Here is a 21,693-nt window from a genome sequence, read left to right as displayed (position 1 = left end):
CCCGGAGGTGTTGATCTCGGCTGTTACAGCTCACCGTCGATCCAGCGCGGCGACCCAGGCAAGGCATCGCCCGCTCCGCGATAGCGCCCCAGCGCTGTGCCGCCACCGAAGCCGAGGTGTTGGGCGGTCCCAGCCAGAAAACGGCGCTCCACGCCCGCTGGTAGGCCACGAGGACGGGTCGACGGGGCAGCCCGGAGAAAAAGCTGCCTCACCGACCAGGTAGGGACCTAGAAGTATAATTATCTCCTTCCCCCCACATTGAAAAGTCCATTCTCCAACAGACAAAGGACAGGACTTACTAAAACTCCAAAAGAAAAGTGAGTTAAACGGACGGCTGCTGGTTAGCAGCCATTCCCCAAGATGGCTCCTCCTCCTCCTTTTAAGGCAGAGATAAATAGATTCTTGATTAGTACGGGTGTTAGAGGTTATGGGGAGCAGGCAGGATAATGGGATTTGGAGGAAGAGATAGATCAGCCATGATTGAAAGGTGTAGAATTGATGAGCCGAAGGGCCTAATTCTGCTCCTATCACTGTTGACCTTATGAGACATTTCAATTGGATGGTGTGCTGTCAAGAACACGTGCTCAAGTCTTTGTTCCTTTTTTAAATCATGTCTTCCAATCTTTTTAGTCACCCAAATCACCAGCACTCTGCTTAATGTTTCCAGCAAAGTTTCAACTCTCGTGGCTTTTGTCGTGGCTGTAGAAATATCTTGGCGGTCACTCTACACGATGAGCTCAACCATCAACCGTCTGGACCCTCTTGAAATGTTAATTGTGTCTGTTATAGACAAAGGTAGTTGGTGTCAAATAAATAATATATTAATTTTGGTGCTCGGAGTAGACAGCTTTTTTAGGTGTTGGATAATTTATGACTGAAATTTTACTCTTGAAGGATGCACACTCAAAGTCACTGAGTACAATAATTTCCATGCTGACTGAATGTTGGACACAAACAGCATCATCTAATGAATCTAAATAGTTAGTGTTAACTCCAGGACATGTTACAGCAGGTGGGTCTGTAAGAAGCTTTATCCTGTTTATTGCTGGGCAAGAGAGAGATGAGGAGAGATGCATGTAAGGGTAAGAAAGAAGAATAATTGTATTGGAGTCTAGTTTCCTTAGTTTAAGACACGTTTACTCTTTGTTGTTGAGATAAAAAAATCAAACAAAAAACAAAGTGCTGGAGGAACTCAGCGCTTCAGGCAGCAACTGTGGCAGCAATGAACAGGCGGCGTTTCAATGTGAAGAAGTGTCCCGACTTGAAGCATCACCGTCCATTCCCTCCGCAATTGCTGCCTGAACCGCAGGGTTCTTCTAGGACCTTGTGTTTTGCTCAAGATCCCAGTATCTGCAGCTTCATATCTTCAGAGTTTTCAGTGTTCTCTTTCTTTGTCAGGCAACCAAGCCTTCAAGAGTCACAGATTAAGGGGACTAAGGGGAAAAAAATTTGTTCGGCATGGACTTGTAGGGCCGAGATGGCCTGTTTCCGTGCTGTAATTGTTATATTAAATTGTGCTTTATATTGACAGTTTAATTACATGTAATATATGTTTGAAAATGACTATTTTTAAGTTGAGAGACTACAGTCGAAGATGTTTTTTTGTTTCTATGGGCTGCTCTGATGCTACAGAGTAATAAGCCTTGAGAGTGTGAGGTTGTGCAAACTTTTAATTTAGTGTGCCCATAGTGTGCGTGTTATTACATAGGATTTGGGCACCAAACGGGGCAGTAGTGATGAGCTCAACAGTTTCCAGACTTTTGGGTCAATTAAATTTAAACTGCAAAAACTGGGGAAAGTTTTGTAAAAGTTTGACCATTTGTAAGGATTACTTTCTGAGCAGAAATAATTTTATTACAAAGGTTAATTCTACATAGAAACATAGAAAATAGGTGCAGGATGAGGCTATTCAGCTTTTTAAAACCTTTTTTAAATGGATTTTGTAATTTTCTGGCTCAGTTAGTAGCACTTTTGCAGTTGAATGTTCGTATGCTCTGTTCAAGGGGCCTATGCATCACACAGCAATGACAGCATGGTGCGTTCTCATTCCTTGCGGGGAGATATTGGCCTGGATTTATTGTGAACTGTCAACGGTGTCTCGTTTTAAATAGCAACGGCTGCCCCTGGAGTCCAGCGGTGGAGCTCACTACTGCTGCAATTCCAGAGCATTCAGGCTGGGGCATTGACACCAAGATCCTGTGTTGTGTCGGATCTGTTCCAGAATCTGCAAATCAATTGTTTCGATGAGGATTGTAGGACTGCACACATTATTTTTGATTTGCAGAATGGTTTTAATTATACGTGGTTTTAAAGTTTTTTTTGTAACTTTAATAGTTACTAGACCAAGTGCAGACCCGCTGGGTCTGTTCCCCCCCAACGCGTGGTGGGGGGGGGGGGTGCTGCGGCTTCACACGCACACTAAACACCTGCCACACAAACAGCAGAGAGGCGGGAGGGGAGAGGGGAGACGGGGGGGGAGAGGAGGGAGGAGGGGGAAAAAGGGGAGAGAGAGGAGGAGGAGAGAGGAGGGGGGGGGGAGGGGAGGAGGGGGCAAGAGAGTAGAGGGGAGAGAGGAGGGGAGTGGGGGGATCGGGAGGGGGGGGGGTAGAGGGGGTTGGAGGAGGGGGGAGAAGGAGGGTGGAGGAGGGGGGTAGATGGGTGGGGGCGGAGAAAGGGGAGAGGGAGGAAGGGAGAGGGGGCTGGGGAGGGGGAGGGGGAGGAGAGCGGGGCGGGAGGAGGGGAGAGCGGAGCGTGGAGGGGAGGGGAGAGAGGAGATGGAGAGGGGGGAGAGGGGGAGGTGGAAGGGTGGAGATGGGGGAGAGATTTGGGGAGGGGAGGGGGTGGGAGAGGTGGGGGAGGGATGTGAGAGTTGGGGGAGTGGTGGAGAGAGGGGATGCGGAAGGGGAGAGAGGGATAGGGGGAAGAAGAGAGAGGGGGAGGGGGGAGAGATGGGTGTGGAGGGGTGGAAGGGGAGAGGGAGGAGGAGGGGTGAGGAGAGAGGGGGGAGAAAGCAGAGAGGGGAGGGAAGGGGAGGGGAGGGGGGGAGGAGAGCGGGGAGGGTGAAGGGGGAGATGGGTAGGGGGAAGGGGGGTGGTAGAGAGGGGGGAGGGGTGGATGAGGGGGGTAGAGAAGGGTGGGAGAGGGGGAGGGGGGGAGAGGTGGAGAGAGATTGGAGGGGGAGAGGGAGAGAGAAGGGGAGATGGGGGTAGAGGTGGAGAGAGTTTGGAGGGTGAGAGAGACTGTGAAAGGTGACAGTGTGACCACGTGAAGGTTCCAATCTTCGACATGCAGCAGCTTGATTTTAATTTTTTTTAATGTTTTTTACTAACAAAAATCAGGGAAATTAATAACTAAATGTTCTAATTTTCAAAACAAAATGTGGAGTAGGAAGAACTCCACAGGAATATGTAAAAATTTCTCCATTGAGGATGTTATAGGCCGCAGGCCGCCAGTCGGAGCTCTTCTCCGGCGTTCCCCGACGAGGGATCCCAGGCTCCGGAAGGTAAGACCACGCCCTGCCCGTGGCTAGAAGCTCTGCAGACTCATGATGCTTCATGATGTTGTAGTCCGCGGCCCAGCAATCGGAGCACTCCTCTCTGGCGACCCCCGGCAAGGGTTCGACCGCTCCGCGATGGAAAAAGTCCATGATGCGCTCGCTGCTGATGCTCCGGACCCGACTCCAGGAAAGGCCGCTCCGATCCAAGCTGTCAGGAGAGGGGAGGGGAGGCGGAGAAGCAACGTGGAAAAAGTCGCCTCTCCGTCGAGGGTGACTGAAGAACGGTGAGAAAGGGAGGGAAACATGGAATGCAAACGTCCCCGGGTGTTGTATCTCTTGTTAACAGGTTCACCCACTTAGAAGCTGTCGGGACAGAAGACGTTATCACACTGAGCGGCGGACTGGCTTGCGAAGCAAAAAGGGCTGTTCAGCCAAAACCAAAGAGGACAACGGCAATGCCATTGTAGTTGGAGACTCGGAGAGAGGTACGGACAGGGGTTTCTGCAGGAACAGATGGGATTCGAGGATGGTGTGCTGCCTTCCTGGTGCCAGGATCCAGGATAAAAACATAGAAAACATAGAAACATAGAAATTAGGTGCAGGAGTAGGCCATTCGGCCCTTCGAGCCTGCACCGCCATTCAATATGATCATGGTTGATCATCCAACTCAGTATCCCGTACCTGCCTTCTCTCCATACCCCCTGATCCCCTTAGCCACAAGGGCCACATCTAACTCCCTCTTAAATATAGCCAATGAACTGGCCTCAACTACCCTCTGTGGCAGAGAGTTCCAGAGATTCACCACTCTCTCTGTGAAAAAAGTTCTTCTCATCTCGGTTTTAAAGGATTTCCCCCTTATCCTTAAGCTGTGACCCCTTGTCCTGTACTTCCCTAACATCGGGAACAATCTTCCTGCATCTAGCCTGTCCAACCCCTTAAGAATTTTGTAAGTTTCTATAAGATCCCCTCTCAATCTCCTAAATTCTAGAGAGTATAAACCAAGTCTATCCAGTCTTTCTTCATAAGACAGTCCTGACATCCCAGGAATCAATCTGGTGAACCGTCTCTGCACTCCCTCTATGGCAATAATGTCCTTCCTCAGATTTGGAGACCAAAACTGTACGCAATACTCGAGGTGTGGTCTCACCAAGACCCTGTACAACTGCAGTAGAACCTCCCTGCTCCTATACTCAAATCCTTTTGCAATGAAAGCTAACATACCATTCGCTTTCTTTACTGCCTGCTGCACTTGCATGCCTACCTTCAATGACTGGTGTACCATGACACCCAGGTCTCGCTGCATCTCCCCCTTTCCCAATCGGCCACCGTTTAGATAATAGTCTGCTTTCCTGTTTTTTGCCACCAAAATGGATAACCTCACATTTATCCACATTATACTGCATCTGCCAAACATTTGCCCACTAACCCAGCCTATCCAAGTCACCCTGCAGTCTCCTAGCATCCTCCTCACAGCTAACACTGCCCCCCAGCTTAGTGTCATCCGCAAACTTGGAGATATTGCCTTCAATTCCCTCATCTAGATCATTAATATATATTGTAAATAGCTGGGGTCCCAGTACTGAGCCTTGGGGTACCCCACTAGTCACTGCCTGCCATTGTGAAAAGGACCCGTTTACTCCTACTCTTTGCATGTACACTTAGTGTACTCCTACACTTAGTATGTAGCGGACAGAGTGCAGAAAATCCTCAAGGGCAAAGGTGAACAGCCGGAAGTGGTGGTGCATATCGGCACAAACGGTGTCGGAAAGAAGGGGATGAATATTCTGCAGCGTGACTTTAGAGAGCTCGGAAAAATGCTGAAAAGCAGGACCTCCAGTGTTGTTATCTCCAGTTTGCTTCCAGTTCCTCGCGCTGGCGAGAGCAGTAACGGAGATACGGGACCTGAATGTGTGGCTGAGGAACTGGTGCAGGGGGCAGGGATTTAGATTCTTACATCACTGGGATCTGTTTTGGAGTAAGGGGGAACTGTACAAAAGGGATGGATTGCATCTTAAAACCCCTGTCTCACGATGCGAGTTGACACACGAGGTACCCCGAGTTAAAACTCGTGGTAATAACGTACGATTAACATAGCTGTAACGTCGGAACTCGTAGACGCAACTTAGAGACTCGTGTCAACTCTTGAAAAAAAATCAAACATGTTTAAAATTTTCCACGAGTCAAATTTACTCTTGTGGTTAAGAATTGAAACATTTTAACTCGTTGTAAAAACGTAGTGGCCCGTGCGTTTACCTTAGTATATCGTGAGTCTACCGTGGGAACTCTTTAACTCAGCGGGCAGGCAGCAGTTGATTGTCGCTCCCTTCAGTTTCCCAGGAGGTCAGGTGGGACTGGAGTTGGGTGGGGAAAGGTGGGGGGGGGGGGGGGGGGGGGGGGGGGGGGGGGGGGAGGAGGGAGAGGGTGGAGAGTGGAGGGAGAGGAGGGGGAGACAGATGGGGGTGTCTTCATTCATTGGCGTCGGGTGGCTGTTACTGAAACCTTGTGTGTGTGTGTCTCTCTCTCTCCCTCCCTCCCTCTCATACAGGCTGAGAGTGCCTCTGTGAGTGTACGTCTCTCTTCTCCCCCCCCTCCCACACACAGTAAGACCGAGGTACTGTGAGTCCATCTGTGTCTCCCACATACATAATGAAACTCTGCTTTGTGTGTGTATATACGTCTCCCCCCATTTCTCTCCTCCCCCCCACCGCTCTCTTTCTCCCCCCCACCTCTCTCTGTCTCCACCCACACACAATAAGACCGATGTATTCTGCTTAGACTCTCTTTCAAGTCAAGTCAAGTCAAGTTTATTTGTCACATACACATACGAGATGTGCAGTGAAATGAAAGTGGCAATGCTCGCGGAACAACAAAACAACCAAACAAATTATAAACACAATCATAACACACATATTATTTTACATAATAAATAATAGAAGGAAAAACGTTCTGTACAGTTAGTCCCTGGTGAGAAAGGCGTTTACAGTCCGAATTGCCTCTGGGAAGAAACTCCTTCTCAACCTCTCCGTTCTCACTGCGTGGCAACGGAGGCGTTTGCCTGACCGTAGCGGCTGGAACAGTCCGTTGCAGGGGTGGAAGAGGTCTCTCATGATTTTGTTTGCTCTGGAGTTGCACCTCCTGTTGTATAGTTCCTGCAGGGGGGTGAGTGAAGTTCCCATAGTGCGTTCGGCCGAACCCACTACTCTCTGCAGAGCCTTCTTGTCCTTGGCAGAGCAATTCCCGAACCAGATGGTAATGTTCCCGGACAAGATGCTTTCCACTGCCGCTGCGTAGAAGCACTGGAGGATCCTCGGAGACACTCTGAATTTCCTCAATTGCCTGAGGTGGTAAAGGCGCTGCCTTGCCTTACTCACCAGTGCTGAGGCGTGTGATGACCATGTCATATCCTCAGAGATGTGGACTCCCAGATATTTAAAACAGTTCACCCTATCCACAGGATCCCCATTTATACTCAATGGAGTGTACGTCCTCGGATGATGTGCCCTCCTAAAGTCCATGATCAGCTCCTTCGTTTTTTTGATGTTCAAGAGGAGGCTGTTCTCCTGGCACCAGAGTGCTAGATCAGCCACCTCCTCCTGGTAGGCCCTCTCATCATTGTCTGAGATCAGGCCCACCACCACAGTGTCATCAGCAAACTTAATTATTGAATTGGAGCTGAACCTAGCCACACAGTCATGTGTGTACAGGGAGTACAATAGGGGGCTGAGGACGCAACCCTGCGGCGATCCTGTGCTCAGGGTGAGGGACTTCGATGTATTCCCTCCCATCTTGACTACCTGGGGCCTGGCGGTGAGAAAGTCCAGGACCCAGGCACACAGGGAGGTGTTGAGCCCCAATTCCAGTAGCTTCCCGGCCAGTCTGGTGGGGACTATCGTGTTGAAGGCTGAACTGTAGTCTATGAACAGCATCCTCACGTAGCCCCCCTTCTGGCTGTCCAGATGGGAGAGAGCGGTGTGCAAGACCTGGGAGACCGCATCGTCCGTGGACCTGTTCGGACGGTATGCAAACTGCAACGGGTCCATGTTCCGAGGGAGGAAGGCGCAGATGTGATTCTTCACCAGCCTCTCAAAGCATTTCATGACTACCGAGGTAAGGGCCACCGGACGGTAGTCATTCAGGCAGGCTGGGGAGGCATTTTTTGGTACCGGTACAATGATGGATTTTTTGAAGCAGGCAGGGACCACGGACTTGTCCAGGGAGAGGTTGAATAATGTAGTGAGCACTGGAGCTAGCTGCGTAGCACAGGACTTGAGTACTCGCCCCGAGATGCCATCGGGGCCTGCAGCTTTTCTTGTGTTCACCCGTGTCAGTGCCCTCCTCACGTCGTGCTCGGACAGCGAGAATGTGTGCATATTCCTCCCTTCAGCTTCGGTAGCCAGCCCGCTGTCGGTATTGTCGATAGTCGGCAGACCTGGAGTGGTGTTGCCCCTCTCGAAACGAGCGTAGAAGGAGTTCAGGTCGTCAGCTAGGGAGGTGCCGGCACATGCGGATGAGGGAGCGGTGCTTCGGTAGTTGATTACAATCCGTAGCCCCTGCCACAGGCTTCTGGTGTCCTGCTGCTCCATCTGTAACTCCATCTTGTCCCTGTACCTTCTCTTTGCGTCCTTCACCGCCCTTCGCATTCGGTAGGACTCTGCCTTGTAGACGTCCATGTTTCCTGATGCCAAGCCCGAGTTGTAGGCAGCGGTACGAGCATTCAAGGCCACACAAACAGATCTGTCTACCCAGGGTTTTTGGGGTCTTCCCTCCCACACACACAGATAGACCTTGGTCCTGTGCGCAAAGAGAAAGACTCTTCCCCCAGTCACCCCGAAGTACATCACACTGCCTCTGTGCCTCTCTCTCTGTCTCTCCCCCTCTCTCCTTCCTACACAGTCAGAGGTCCACACTGTTTCTGTGTCTCTCTCTCCCCTACACACACACACAGACAGAGGTACACACTGCCCGTTGTGTGTGTGTCTGCCTCTGTCTCTCTCTCCCACACACACAGTTAAAGGTACTCCACGCTGCCTGTGTGTGTGTGTGTCTCTCTCTATCTCTGTCCCACTCCCCACACCCACACGCAGACAGTCAGTCAGTCAGAGGAACTCCACACTGTGTGTGTGTGTGTGTGTGCGCGCCTCTGTCTCTCTCACAGTCAGGGTGCACCTGCCGTCCTCAGGCTGCCCAGGCAGTCATACACGACTCTGGTGGCAGGCTCCATGCACAGCTGTTTAACCTGATCCCCCAGTTGATTGTCGCTCCCTTCAGTTTCCCAGGGGGTCGGGACGGGACTGGAGTTGGGAGGGAAAGGTGGGGATGGGTGGGTTAGGTGAGCAGGAGAGTGTGGTTGTTTGCAGTTGCAGAGGCAGGGGGCAAGGGCGGTACAGTTCCCAGTCTCAGCTCCTGTTTCACGTGGACGGGTGGCTTGGTTGACGGTGGCCCATGGTGTGACAGAACCGGCGTGCCTGCTGACTCTCACCCCCCCCCGGTCCGGGGCCACTCTGGGAGAGAGCCCCCGGGCACCTGCCCTGGGGCGACTGGCACTGACCTGCTGGCATCGCCGACGTGAAGACAGTGCAAAGCCCCCGCGCCCGGTGCAATGGGCGGGGAGCTGGAGAGGGTAGGAAAGGGGTTACACACATGGCTGGGAAGCAGAGGGGTGTGGGTGGGGGTGGCGACAGACAGGGCCAACAATGAGTGGAGAAAGACAGAAACACCGACGTCCAAAGGGAGACCTACAATAGTGCATGATCTCTCTCGCGTTATGGCAGGTGATTGTCGCCTGCCGCTGTTCCTGACGCTAAAGCCTTGGGATTGTTGCCCTTCATGTTGGCGTGGAGGGGGGTATTGTGCTGTTTGATCGCCCCCTACTATCCCAGGGACAGGGAGACACAGCGGCTTTTGAGACTGGTGGGCAATCACTGCCAAAGTGTCTGCCCACACAGTCAGTACAACTCTCCTACACTTGTCTCCCGCATTAAGATCATCCCGCAGAGAATGATCCCAGCCTAACCCAAGAGCCATGTCACCCCAGACAGACTAATGATGCCCGCGCCTTCCCCCCTCCCCCCAACTTCCCTCCACCTCAGCTCACGCCAAAGCAGCTCAGGAGGTGATCCCTGAGCTCCATCTCCCAACAATCTGATGTGCACATCCGTCCATATTCAAAGATTTCATCTCCCGTCTCCCCGCAGTGTGTAAACATGGCAGTAAATTCAATTAAAATATATCAAACCTGTGTGTTTCAAACAAATCGTAAGTATAACTGCTCTGGCACTGGATGGTGCGCATTTTCCCTTTGTAGGTCACATCAATAGATGTGGCCGCGCTGAATTCTATCTTTAAATCAAAGCCGCAGGATGGAGATGTCTTCTTTAACACTGTTGCTTATTAAAACATAACACTGTTGCTTACTAAAACAGACCTTCATTCAGGATTGGCTCAAGAGTAACTCGGGAGATGAATTTGGAACATCTCAGAAATGACAAGTAAACGGCAAACTTGTCATACCCGTGGGAACTCGGTTAAACTCTTGATCATACACTTGGGATCTCGCACACAACCACGAGTCTTTCACTTGGGGTACCTCGTGGGTCAGCTCCTACCGTGAGACAGGGCTTTAACATGTGGGGGACCAGCATTCTGGCAGGCAGGTTTGCCACTGCTACACGGGTGGTTTTAAACTGAATAAGGGGGGTGGGGTGTCAAATGGGATAGTCGAGGACGTAGTTAAATGGAAAGAAAGTAAAGGGATGGTTAATGACCCCAGAATTAACGGGAAAGGAATCTCACAAAGGGACAGGAGAGTATGGCCAAGTGTAATAGGGATCGATGTGAAAGGTGAGATGTGTAAGGTATTAAAAGTATTGTATATGCTTGCGCGAAGTATAAAAAGTAAAGTAGATGAGCTTGAGGCTCAGTTAGAGGTTGGTAGATATGACAATGTGGGGATTACTGAGACGTGGCTGCAGGAGGATCGGGCCTGGGAACTTAATATTCAGGGTTATACATCCTATAGAAAGGACAGACAGGTGGGCAGACGAGGGGGGGGTAGCTCTGCTGGTGAGGGATGGAATTCAGTCCCTTGCGAGGGAAGACATAGGGACTGACGAGGTAGAGTCACTGTGGATTAAGTTGAGGAATTGTAAAAGCAAGAAGACACTAATTGGTGTTATGTGCAGACCCCCAAATAGTAGCCCGGCTGTAGGGTGCAAGTTGCAGCAGGAGTTAAAACTGGCATGTAACAAAGGTAATGCCACTGTGATGATGGGGATTTCAATATGCAGGTAGACTGGGAAAATCAGGTTGGTTCAGGACCCCAAGAAAGAGAGTTTGTAGAATGCCTCAGAGATGGATTCTTAGAGCAGCTTGTAATGGAGCCGACCAGAGAAAAGGCAATTCTAGATTTAGTGTTGTCCAATGAACCAGATATGATAAGAGAACTCGAGGTAAAGGAACCGCTTGGAGGTAGTGATCATAATATGATTAATTTTAATCTGCAATTTGAGAAGGAGAACGTTAAATCGGAAGTGGCAGTGATGCAGTTGAACAAAGGGGACTATGAAGGCATGAGAGGGGAGCTGGCCAAGGTAGACTGGAAGGGAATCCTAGCAGGAATGACGGTAGAACAGCAATGGCATGAATTTATCGGCATAATCCGGAAGACGCAGGATCATTTCATTATAAAAACGAAGAAAGATTCTAAGGGGCAACCGTGGCTGACAAGAGAAGTTAGGGATAGAATAAAACTAAAAGAAAAGATGTATAACACAGCAAAGAGTAGCCGGAAGCCAGAGGATTGGGAAACTTTCATAGGACAATAGAAGGAAACAAAATGGGCAATACGGGCTGAAAAGATGAAGTACGAGGGGAAGCTGGTCAGGAATATAAAGAACAGTAAAAGCTTCTTTAGATGTGTTAAGGGAAAAAGAGTAGCAAAGTCAAATGTGGGTCCCTTGAAGGCAGGCACGGGTGAAATTATTATGGGTAACAAGGAAATGGCAGAAGTTGAATAGGTACTTCGGATCTGTCTTCACTAAGGAAGACACAAACAATCTCCCAGATGTACTGGAGGACAGAGGATCTAAGGGGGTAGAGGAACTGAAAGAAATTTTCATTAGGCGAGAAATAGTATTGGGTAGGCTAATGGGACTGAAGGATGATAAATCCCCTGGACCTGATGGTCTGCATCCCAGGGTCCTCAGGGAGGTGGCTCTAGAAAGAGTGGACGCATTGGTGATCATTTTCCAATGTTCAATAGATTCAGGATCAGTTCCTGTGGATTGGAGTATAGCTAATGTTATCCCACTTTTCAAGAAAGGAGCGAGAGAGAAAACGGGGAATTACAGACCAGTTAGCCTGACTTCGGTGGTGGGAAAGATGCTGGAGTCAATTATTAAAGAGGTAATAATGGGGCATTTGGATAGCAGTAAAATGATTAGTCCAAGTCAACATGGATTTATAACCATATATAACCATATAACAATTACAGCACGGAAACAGGCCATCTCGGCCGTACAAGTCCGTGCCGAACAATTATTTTCCCCTAGTCCCATCTACCTGCACTCAGACCATAACCCTCCATTCCTTTCCCATCCATATACCTATCCAATTTATTTTTAAATGATAAAATCGAACCTGCATCCACCACTTCCACTGGAAGCTTATTCCACACAGCTACCACTCTCTGAATAAAGAAGTTCCCCCTCATGTTACCCCTAAACTTCTGTCCCTTAATTCTGAAGTCATGTCCTCTTGTTTGAATCTTCCCTACTCTCAATGTGGGAAAAGCTTGTCCACGTCAACTCTGTCTATCCCTCTCATCATTTTAAAGACCTCTATCAAGTCCCCCCTTAACCTTCTGAGCTCCAGAGAATAAAGACCTAATTTATTCAACCTTTCTCTGTAGCTTAGTTGCTGAAACCCAGGCAACATTCTAGTAAATCTCCACTGTACTCTCTCTATTTTGTTGACATCCTTCCTATAATTGGGCGACCAAAATTGTACACCATACTCCAGAATTGGTCTCACCAATGCCTTGTACAATTTTAACATTACATCCCAACTTCTATACTCAATGCTCTGATTTATAAAGGCTAGCATACCAAAAGCTTTCTTTACCACCCTATCTACACGAGATTCCACCGTCAGGGAACTGTGCAGTTATTCCTAGATCCCTCTGTTCAGCTGCATTCCTCAATTCGCTACCATTTATCATGTAAGGGAAATCATGCTTGACTAGATTCACTACATCCACCGGCACCCCTTCATCCATTTTACTTGTCACATCCTCAAAAAATTCCAGAAGAGTAGTCAAGCATGATTTCCCTTACTATGTATTTTAAATAGCTGTTCCTACCCTTTCAGGATTAACTTCCATGCTTTTTGTCTTTATTTTGCTTAATTGAGATCTCATCCACCTGAACAACAGCAGGGAGGAGTGTGACCAAGGGGCACACATTCTGAAAGCATCACCATTTTGTGGCACATCACTGGATAGTTAGTAGTTAAAATGAAAATCGCCAAAGGTGCAACTCTGTCAAAGTGTATGCAAAATGGAAGTCCATTTGTACTATCCAAGCATGATATGGACTATGTCTTTAAAGTGAACACTGGGCATGTTTTATTTGAAGAGTACAGTAGGATGTTTGTGGTGAAATGACCGTCTTGCATGGATTAATTAGTTTTGTGTTTCCTATAGTCCAGGTATTTGTTCCACCGTGTGTGTCGACCCCGGAGTTTGTCCATGCTGCCATGAGACCTGATGTGATCACAGAGACGGTGGTGGAAGTGTCAACAGAGGAGCCCGAGCCCATGGACACCTCTCCTGCTGTGCCGATACCTGAAACCCCTGAGCCAACCAAAAAAAAGAAAGGTATCTTTCTCTTTGTGGGCGCTGTCAAAATTGTTTTTTTTAAATGGGGGAATATTGTGCTCTGTTTTTTAAACTTCCACTTCAAGAATTTTAAGGAGGGAATTCTTGCCTGCTCATATATCTTCATTACCTCGGTGGTGAGTCAATGAGATTTAATGGGATGAAAGACTGCCCTCTTTACTGGAAGGTACAAAACTTAGACAGCCTTGTATTTTCTCAACCAGCTTTCATACCTGATGCAGGCCATAATATTAAACTGTCCTTGCTTGGTGTCGTTTGGTCCTAGAGAATGGAAACAGGCCCTTCGGCCTAACTCATCCATGTCAGCCAAGATGCCCCAAGTTCCATTTGCCTACATTTGGGCCATATCCCACTAAACTTTGGTTTCCTCCCACACCAAAGACGTACAGGTTTGTATGTTAATTGACTTGGTGTAAGTGTAAATTGTCCCTAATGTGTGTAGGATAGTGTTGATGTGCGGGGATCGCTGGTCGGTGCGGAATCGGTGAGCACAAGGGTCTGTATCTCTAAAACTAAACCTAAAATTTGCCTTAAATTAATGTAGACTACTTGTGTATCCATTGCTCTCAAGCTTCTGATCACATTGTTCCCATTCACCATACTGAGCCGTATGGATCCCAGGATCCTAGGTTTACTTCAGAATCTATGCTATCTTCAGTCAGCCTAGGAGTTAGAGTTGGCCTGTTTGGCCTTGGGGAAGGCAAGGTTAAGGTTGGTGTGAAATTCAGTTGATGAGTGCCTCAGATAGAAACTGTGTTAGTGTAGACAACAATTGATAGAGACTAACCTCATTTCATGCCCACAAAGTTGAATAGCTCACTAGTACACAGTATATGTGTGAGGTCCAACCTATTGGGTAAGATGATAGAAGACTACTCATTGTATCCATTGAGATACTGTTTTCGTTTTTGAATGAACAAACAAAATACGAGGAGGAGTGGAAATAAGATGCCCAAAATTAATATATTTTCGTTTGAGACAAATGTTTTTGTCAAAAAAAATTATTTTAACCATTTGATTATTTAACCAGGAAAATGCTGAATCCAGCTTTGATGTTGGGTGAAGAGGAATTGCCATATCCGCTGTCATATATAATAAACATTTGTTTACCGGCTGTGTGCCAGGTAAACGGATGGGCAAACATGCCAGTTAACCCTTGTCAGTCCATCCACCCCTCAGCACCTTCCCTTTGTTAGCTCAGCCTTTCTCTTGTATCAGCCCAACTGCTCCCTCCCATGGCTCCCTCCTTTGCCAGTGGTGGCTAGCATAATATTGCGTAACCAAGCTCTAATGGTGTTTTATTTTTGTTGAACATCAACTGCTAAGCAGTTTTAGAAAGAAGGGTACATTTTTGCTCTCTTCTTCCCCCACCCTTCTGAATGCATTCTAATTAACCTCACTAGGGCCAGAGTGCCCTTTTCTGTATCTTGGTGAGATTTGTAGTAAACGAGTGTTGCAATGTGTCTTATAGCTGGTCGCAAACCAAAGAATCAGCAGTCCGGGTTGACGAATACTGCGTCGGATCTTTCTGTGAAAAAGAAGGCCAGAGAAGGGAAGGGTAAGTGTAGCTGTCAAAGGCAAATAAACACATTAACAAAACAACTGCCGGCGTAGGAGGGAGGGCATAAACTGGTAAGGGATTATTTTATTATTTTGAGGTGTGTGTGTGTGTTTTGTCAATAAATTCAAAAATAATGTCTAATTTCTAACTGCCTTGAGAATGTGATGGTGTGCTGTTGTTGGGGAATGCAGCACCGTGAGGAGATTTGGCGTGTCGCCGAGTACTCTATATTGATCTTCTGCAGGTGAAGAGTGTGCTGACTGGGTGCATCACGGCCTGGTTTGGTAACTCGTACACCTAGGAATGGAGGAGGCTGCACCATGAGTAGACATTTCCCGGTCCATGACAAGTACTGACCTCTCCACCATCAAAGGGATCTGCAGGAGGCGCTGCCTCGAAAAGGCAGCTACTATCATCAAAGACCCACACCATCCTGGCTATGGTCTATTCTTGCTGGTCTTATTGGGGAAGAAGGTACAAGAGCCGAGAACCGTGAACTCCAAATTCAAGAACTTCTTCCCAGCAGCTATCAGGTTCTTGAACCACACTGCACATCCCGAACTGCAACCCTACCTCAATAACAATCTACTATGGACCATGTTTTGATTGCATTACATATTTTGGATTCACACTATTTACGTTCTGGTTACACAGTGCAACTGCTAATGTATTGTTTATTGTCTATTTATTCCTTGTGTGGTTACGTTAATAGGCCTGTAAAGCCTCAGCAAGTAAGAATTTTGTTCTGTTTCTGGTACATCTGACAATTTAACACTCTTGACGCTTGTGAGTTTTAAAGAGCTCGAGTATTCCCACAGTGCTGCTCAGCAAAAGAGAGGTGACGGTTTTTTCCAAGTGAAGATGTTACAGGGTTTGGAGAGAAACCTGTAACTGGCGGTGATCCCATGCACCTGCTGACCAGAGTCCTTTGGGTAATGAAGACAGTAGATTTGTGAGAAGTTGTCCCAGCTGCCATGTTGAGCTAAAACTGTACATTTGGTAGATAGTTCAGCCATGATGTGTTGACGGTGGAAGGAGTGAATATTTAAATTAGTTGCTTTGTCTTAGATTTTGTCTGAAGCAGGGTCCTGACTCAAATTGGTGTCGGTCTATTCCCTCCATAGGCACTGTCAAGTCTCCTAATGTTTTTGCAGATTCCCCGCTTGAAAGGGATTTGATTTATCTACCCCGAAATGATGAACTGGATTCACTCAGACCAAACACTTCTTTTCCACATTTTATTTTCTCTTCCTTTTATTTTGGAAGATTAGTCTTTACCAGGTGAAAAACCTTTAGACACAAAGGTAAAAAATATACACATTACTGTAACCAAATATAAATAACAGAAAATTACATGTATCTAACATTCCAACTCATAGCAGCCATTTTGTTTTTTAAATAATTTTCACATTTCATTAAATGAAAAATACAGATAATGCCCACTACTGTTACCAATTTTTTAGCTTAATATCATGTGAATCTTTACTGTTTTTTAACACATTTTACCATATTTTTAAAAATGCAATTATTTAAACTAACACCACACATAGCATATAAGCATTAGAAATTAGCTCACATTAGCCCTTAACCCCACAATGAAGCAGGATGAACTTTACATAGACAACAAACACTATCATCACCCTGTCATCTTGGTTAACAAACACCACCAATATTTCAAACTTTATCAATCAACACATTAGCCAGACAAGTTTCTCAGATATTAAAGGGTTAAACAGAGTCTCTGGGGCTGCAGTCTTCGGCTCAGTTCATTTAGAGTTCAGTCCTTACCGGCTGCCAATCGGGTCTGTAGACAATCAGTCCTGCTTGCCTTTTCTGGCTATCGCGACAGTCTTTTCGGACAGTCCTTTTGATTTATTGTTCAAGTTTTGCCGCCCGCAAGTCTCTTCTGTCTTCTTCACTGGCTTCTGGTGCTGTGTGCCCTATTGACCCCCAGGCAGAACTCGGCAGGCTGGGGTTCCACCCACTTTAATCACTGTCTCGTGATTTCAATGTAGCATTTCTCTGCACCTGTTCTTTCATTTCAGTTTGACTTGACAGGTACTGCTTGATCCGCTGAATTCCTCCAGCAATTTGCTTTTTGCTTAAGATTGTTATTTTGTGCAGGTCTTCAACACTAATGGCATGACATTGTTGAAATCTGTGACCTTTTCTGTATTGGGGTGCCCAGTGTTTTTTGATCACATGAAATGATTTATTTTGGCTATTGGTGTGGTGAAAATGCTTCAATCTCACTATAACTGAAGATGTTGTTGTTTCTGGAGCTATCTCTTGTTTTGGCATCTGAAGTTTCTTGTGCCATCCATAGTAGTATTTGATTTGTACAAGTGAGCGTAGCATGTTCTTTCCTGTCTCTGCCTTGTACAATTTTAACAATTTTAACATTACATCCCAACTTCTATACTCAAAGCTCTGATTTATAAAGGCTGGCATACTAAAAGCTTTCTTTACCACCCTATCTACATGAGATTCCACCTTCAGGGAACTATGCACAGTTATTCCTAGATCCCTTTGTTCAACTGCATTCCTCAATTCGCTACCATTTACCATGTACGTCCTATTTTGATTTGTCCTGCTAAGATGTAGCACCTCACACTTATCAGCATTAAACTCCATCTGCCATCTTTCAGCCCATTCTTCCAAATGGCCTAAATCTCTCTGTAGACTTTGGAAATCTACTTCATTATCCACAACACCACCTATCATAGTATCATCTGCATACTTAATTTACCACACCTTCATCCAGATCATTGATGTACATGACAAACAACAGTGGACCCAACACAGGTCCCTGAGGCACCCCGCTAGTCACCTGCCTCCAACCTGACAAACGGCCATCCACCATTACTCTCTGGCGTCTCCCATTTAGCCACTGTTCAATCCATCTTGCTACTCCTGCATTTATACCCAACAATTGAACCTTCTTAACCAACCTTCCATGAGGAACCTTGTCAAAGGCCTTACTAAAGTCCGTATAGACAACATCCACTGTTGTCTGTATGGACAATATAACACCCTCATCGATTTCCCTAGTAACTCTTCAAAAAATTCAAGAAGATTAGTCAAACATGACCTTCCAGGCACAAATCCATGTTGACTGTTCCTAATCAGACCCTATTTATCCAGATGCTTCTATATAGTATCTCTAAGTATCTTTTCCATTAATTTGCCCACCACTGAAATCAAACTAACAGGTCTATAATTGCTAGGTTTACTCTTAGAACCCTTTTTAAACAATGGAACAACATGCGCAGTACACCAATCCTCGGGCACTATTCCCGTTTCTAATGACATTTGAAATATTTCTGTCATAGCCCCTGCTATTTCTACACTAACTTCCCTCAATGTCCTAGGGAATATCCTGTCAGGACCTGGAGACTTATCCACTTTTATATTTTTCAAAAGTGTCAGTACTTCTTTTTCTTTGAATCTCATAGTATCCATAGCTACTCTACTTGTTTTCCTCACCTCACATAATTCAATATCCTTCTCCTTGGTGAATACCGAAGAAATACAATATCTCCCCCATCTCTTTTGGCTCTGCAGATAGCTGTCCACTCTGTCTCTCTAATGTTATCCTTCGTTATCCTTTTGCTATTAATATAGCTGTAGAAACCCTTTGGATTTACTTTCACCTCACTTGCCAAAGCAATCTCATATCTTCTTTTAGCTTTTCTAATTTCTTTCTTAAGATTCTTTTTACATTCTTTATACTCCTCAAGCACCTCATTCACTCCATGCTGCCTATAATTATTGTAGATCTCTCTCTTTTTCCGAACCAAGTGTCCAAGTTCCCTTGAAAACCATGCTCTTTCCAATTTTTACTATTTCCTTTCAACTGAACAGGGACATAAAGATTCTGTACTCTTAAAATTTCCCCTTTTAAATGTCCTCCTTCTCTTCTACATCCTTCCCATAAAACAAAATGTCCCAATTCATTCCTTTTAAATCCTTTCGCATCTCATCAAAGTTAGCCTTTCTCCAATCAAAAATCTCAACCCTAGGTCCAGTTCTGACCCAGATTGCAGAGTTTTGATCTATCTGATAGTCAGTCAGTTGGGGGATCACTTGGCTCTGCGTGACGTGCATTCGTGTCCTGCCTTGCAACATCTCCACGACTACATCTCCTTGTCTTCTTGTATCTTTTGTGGATTGGAAATAGTAGAGTGAGGAATATGCTTGACAGTAGGGTTACGGTTTACGGTTTTTAATGTTAATGATCCACAGCACATTCGGAGAGTGCAGTTTTGTGCTTCTAAGTCTGTCCCATTCATTGTGGCAGCAGTAGCTCAAAACGCAGTGGTGTTCTTTGCGCTAACATGGGCCTTCGTGTCCACAAACACTGGCCATTTCTTTTAATCCAGTTATGGGCAGATGCATCTGTTAAGAGGCAGATTAGTGAGGACGAGAATTCTACATGGTGTTGGTTCACTCACTAGCTGCTGCTGGACTGGTCTGGTAGCTCCATCCACCAAGGCTCCGCTAACATATCCAAGTGTCCTAAGTTACTTCTGTCGATGGATAGCAAATCTTCTCCCATCCAGACGACGTTGCATGCTCTTGCTACCCTTTGTGCTTTTTCTGAATGTAGTTCAGCACGGTTCACGCAGCACTGATTCATCAGTTCATTGTGTGAGCTCCATTGTCCACATTTAAAACCTGTACCTCGCGGAGTTCAAAGTCATTGCTGAGAATGCCCAGGATCACAGTATATCCTTGTGCTTGCAAAGTAAATGGACTGGTAAATTGGTGGGATTGACCCAATTATACGTTTGCTAATGTAAAGCTGGGGAAATATTTTTGGATGTGAAACAAGTATTGGTTCCTCTTGGCAGCCCATGTTTGCAAGCTGCTAGTTGTGGGTGATACTCTATGTTCTCTGGTGGGTGTAAACTTGCATAATTCATCCCAATGTTTCTTCTCCTGCCCAAAATTCTACTAACACAGATCATTAAGCATGCCAAGGTAATCTCTTCCAAATTGTACCCACTTATTCAGTCATAGTCATGCAGCATTGAAATAGGCGCTTCAGCCCAACTTGTCTACACCGACCAACATGTCCCACTTGCCTGTGTTTGGCCCATATCCCTCTAAACCTGTCCTATCCATGTACATGTCTAAATCTATATTATTATAAAACTCTGATCTTGGATGTTTATGTACTTGTGTGTTTGCTTGTGTGTTTAATTGTCTTTTTCTGTGATTCACATCTCAGAAACCCGATGCGCTAACGGTGAAATTTTTACATATTCCGGTAGAGATTTACCTCGTGATCTCGAAATTCGCCTCATCTGAAAATTGGATTCATTATTTCTTGAGTTATTTCTTCAAATTCTTCACCAATCTGAGATCCAGAGAGGACCTGAGAGCTGCCGAGGCCCGCCACGCGTTCGCAGTCGGCCCCGTCTGCACGCCAGCTCGCCAAGTTCAAGTCTGCCCTCTACCTCTCTCTTCCCTCCTCCTCTCCCCGTCCTCCTTTCCCTCATTCTACCCTCTCCCTCCCTCCTCTCCCTCCCTCCTCCTCCCCCTTCTTCCCCCTCCTCCCCCTCCCTCTCCCCCCCTCCCCCTCTCCGCTCCCTCCCTCTCTCTCTCCCCCTCTCCCATCTCCCCTCTTCTCCCCCCTCTCCACTCCCCCTCTCCTCTGCCCCCATCTCCCCCCCTCTCCCTTTCTCTTTCTCTGTCCCACTCTGCCCCTCGAGTTAGTGTGGGGATGGGGTAAAAAGGAGCCAATGAATAATATTAATATAATATCAAGGGGGGTGGTTAGTGTGTGCGTGGGGTGGTTAGTGCATGTGTGTGTGTGGGGCGGTGGTTAGTGTGTGTGTGAGACGCCACAGGCCCCCCCCCAACCGCGCGTTGAGGGGATGGGACCCAACAGATCCCCCTTGGTCTAGTGCTTCTGAAACTTTGCGAAAGTCCCTGCCTCAACTACCTCCACTGGCAGCTCGTTCCATACACCCACCATCCTTTGCGTGGAAAAAGTTACCCTTCAGATTCATATGAAATTTTTTCTTCTTCACCTTAAACCTGTGCCCTCTGGTTCTCGATTTTCAGAAATTCTATGCGTTCAGCCGATCTATTCCTCTCATAATTTTATACACCTCTACAAGGTCACCCCTCATCCTCATGTGCTGCAGGGAGTTCCAGCCTGCTCATCCTCTCCCTTTAGCTTAGACCTTTGAATCCAGGTAACATCCTTGTAAATCTTTTCTGTACCCTTTCAAACTTAACAACATATTTCCTATAATATGGTGCCCAGAGCTGAACACAATACTCTGAATGCGGCCTCACCAATGTCTTGTATAAGTGCAACATACTATATTCAATTATATACTCAGATGAAGGCCAAAGTGCCAAAAGCATTTTCGACCACCCCATCAACCAGTGAACCCACCTTCAAGGAACTATGTACCTGCACTCCTAGATCTCTCTGCTCTACACCACTCCCCAGACCCTTACCATTCTGTGTAGGTCCTGCCAATGTTAGACTTTCCAGAAATGCAGCACCTTACATTTTTCTGTATTAATATCCGTCAACCCACCTGGCTAACCAATCAAGATACTACTGCAATTTTTGACACCCATTTTCACTATATGCAATACCATCCACTTTTGTATCATCTCCAAAGTTCCTAATCTTGCTACGTACATTATCATCCAAATTATTGATATAGATGACAAACAGTAATGGGCCCAGCACCAAACCCTGAGACACCCCATTAG

General features: G+C 46.7%; 1 protein-coding gene across 3 annotated transcripts in view; it reads left to right on the top strand.

Moving 5' to 3' along the window:
* LOC129701937 (ETS-related transcription factor Elf-2-like) overlaps nt 1–21,693 on the top strand; it is a 145,234-nt gene that overhangs the window by 62,832 nt on the left and 60,709 nt on the right. For 2 of the 3 annotated variants that reach the window (XM_055643391.1, XM_055643385.1), the window contains exons 3-4: nt 13,197–13,370; nt 14,863–14,949. In XM_055643391.1, coding sequence (XP_055499366.1) covers nt 13,197–13,370; nt 14,863–14,949 — 261 coding nt within the window. Of the gene's footprint in view, nt 1–3,398; nt 3,982–13,196; nt 13,371–14,862; nt 14,950–21,693 lie in introns of those variants that run through there. The other variant, XM_055643397.1, reaches the window with a different exon arrangement.

This window comes from Leucoraja erinacea, chromosome 1 (genome assembly GCF_028641065.1).
Source record: "Leucoraja erinacea ecotype New England chromosome 1, Leri_hhj_1, whole genome shotgun sequence".
Lineage (NCBI taxonomy): Eukaryota > Metazoa > Chordata > Chondrichthyes > Rajiformes > Rajidae > Leucoraja > Leucoraja erinaceus.
This window is presented reverse-complemented; position numbering and strand designations above follow the sequence as displayed.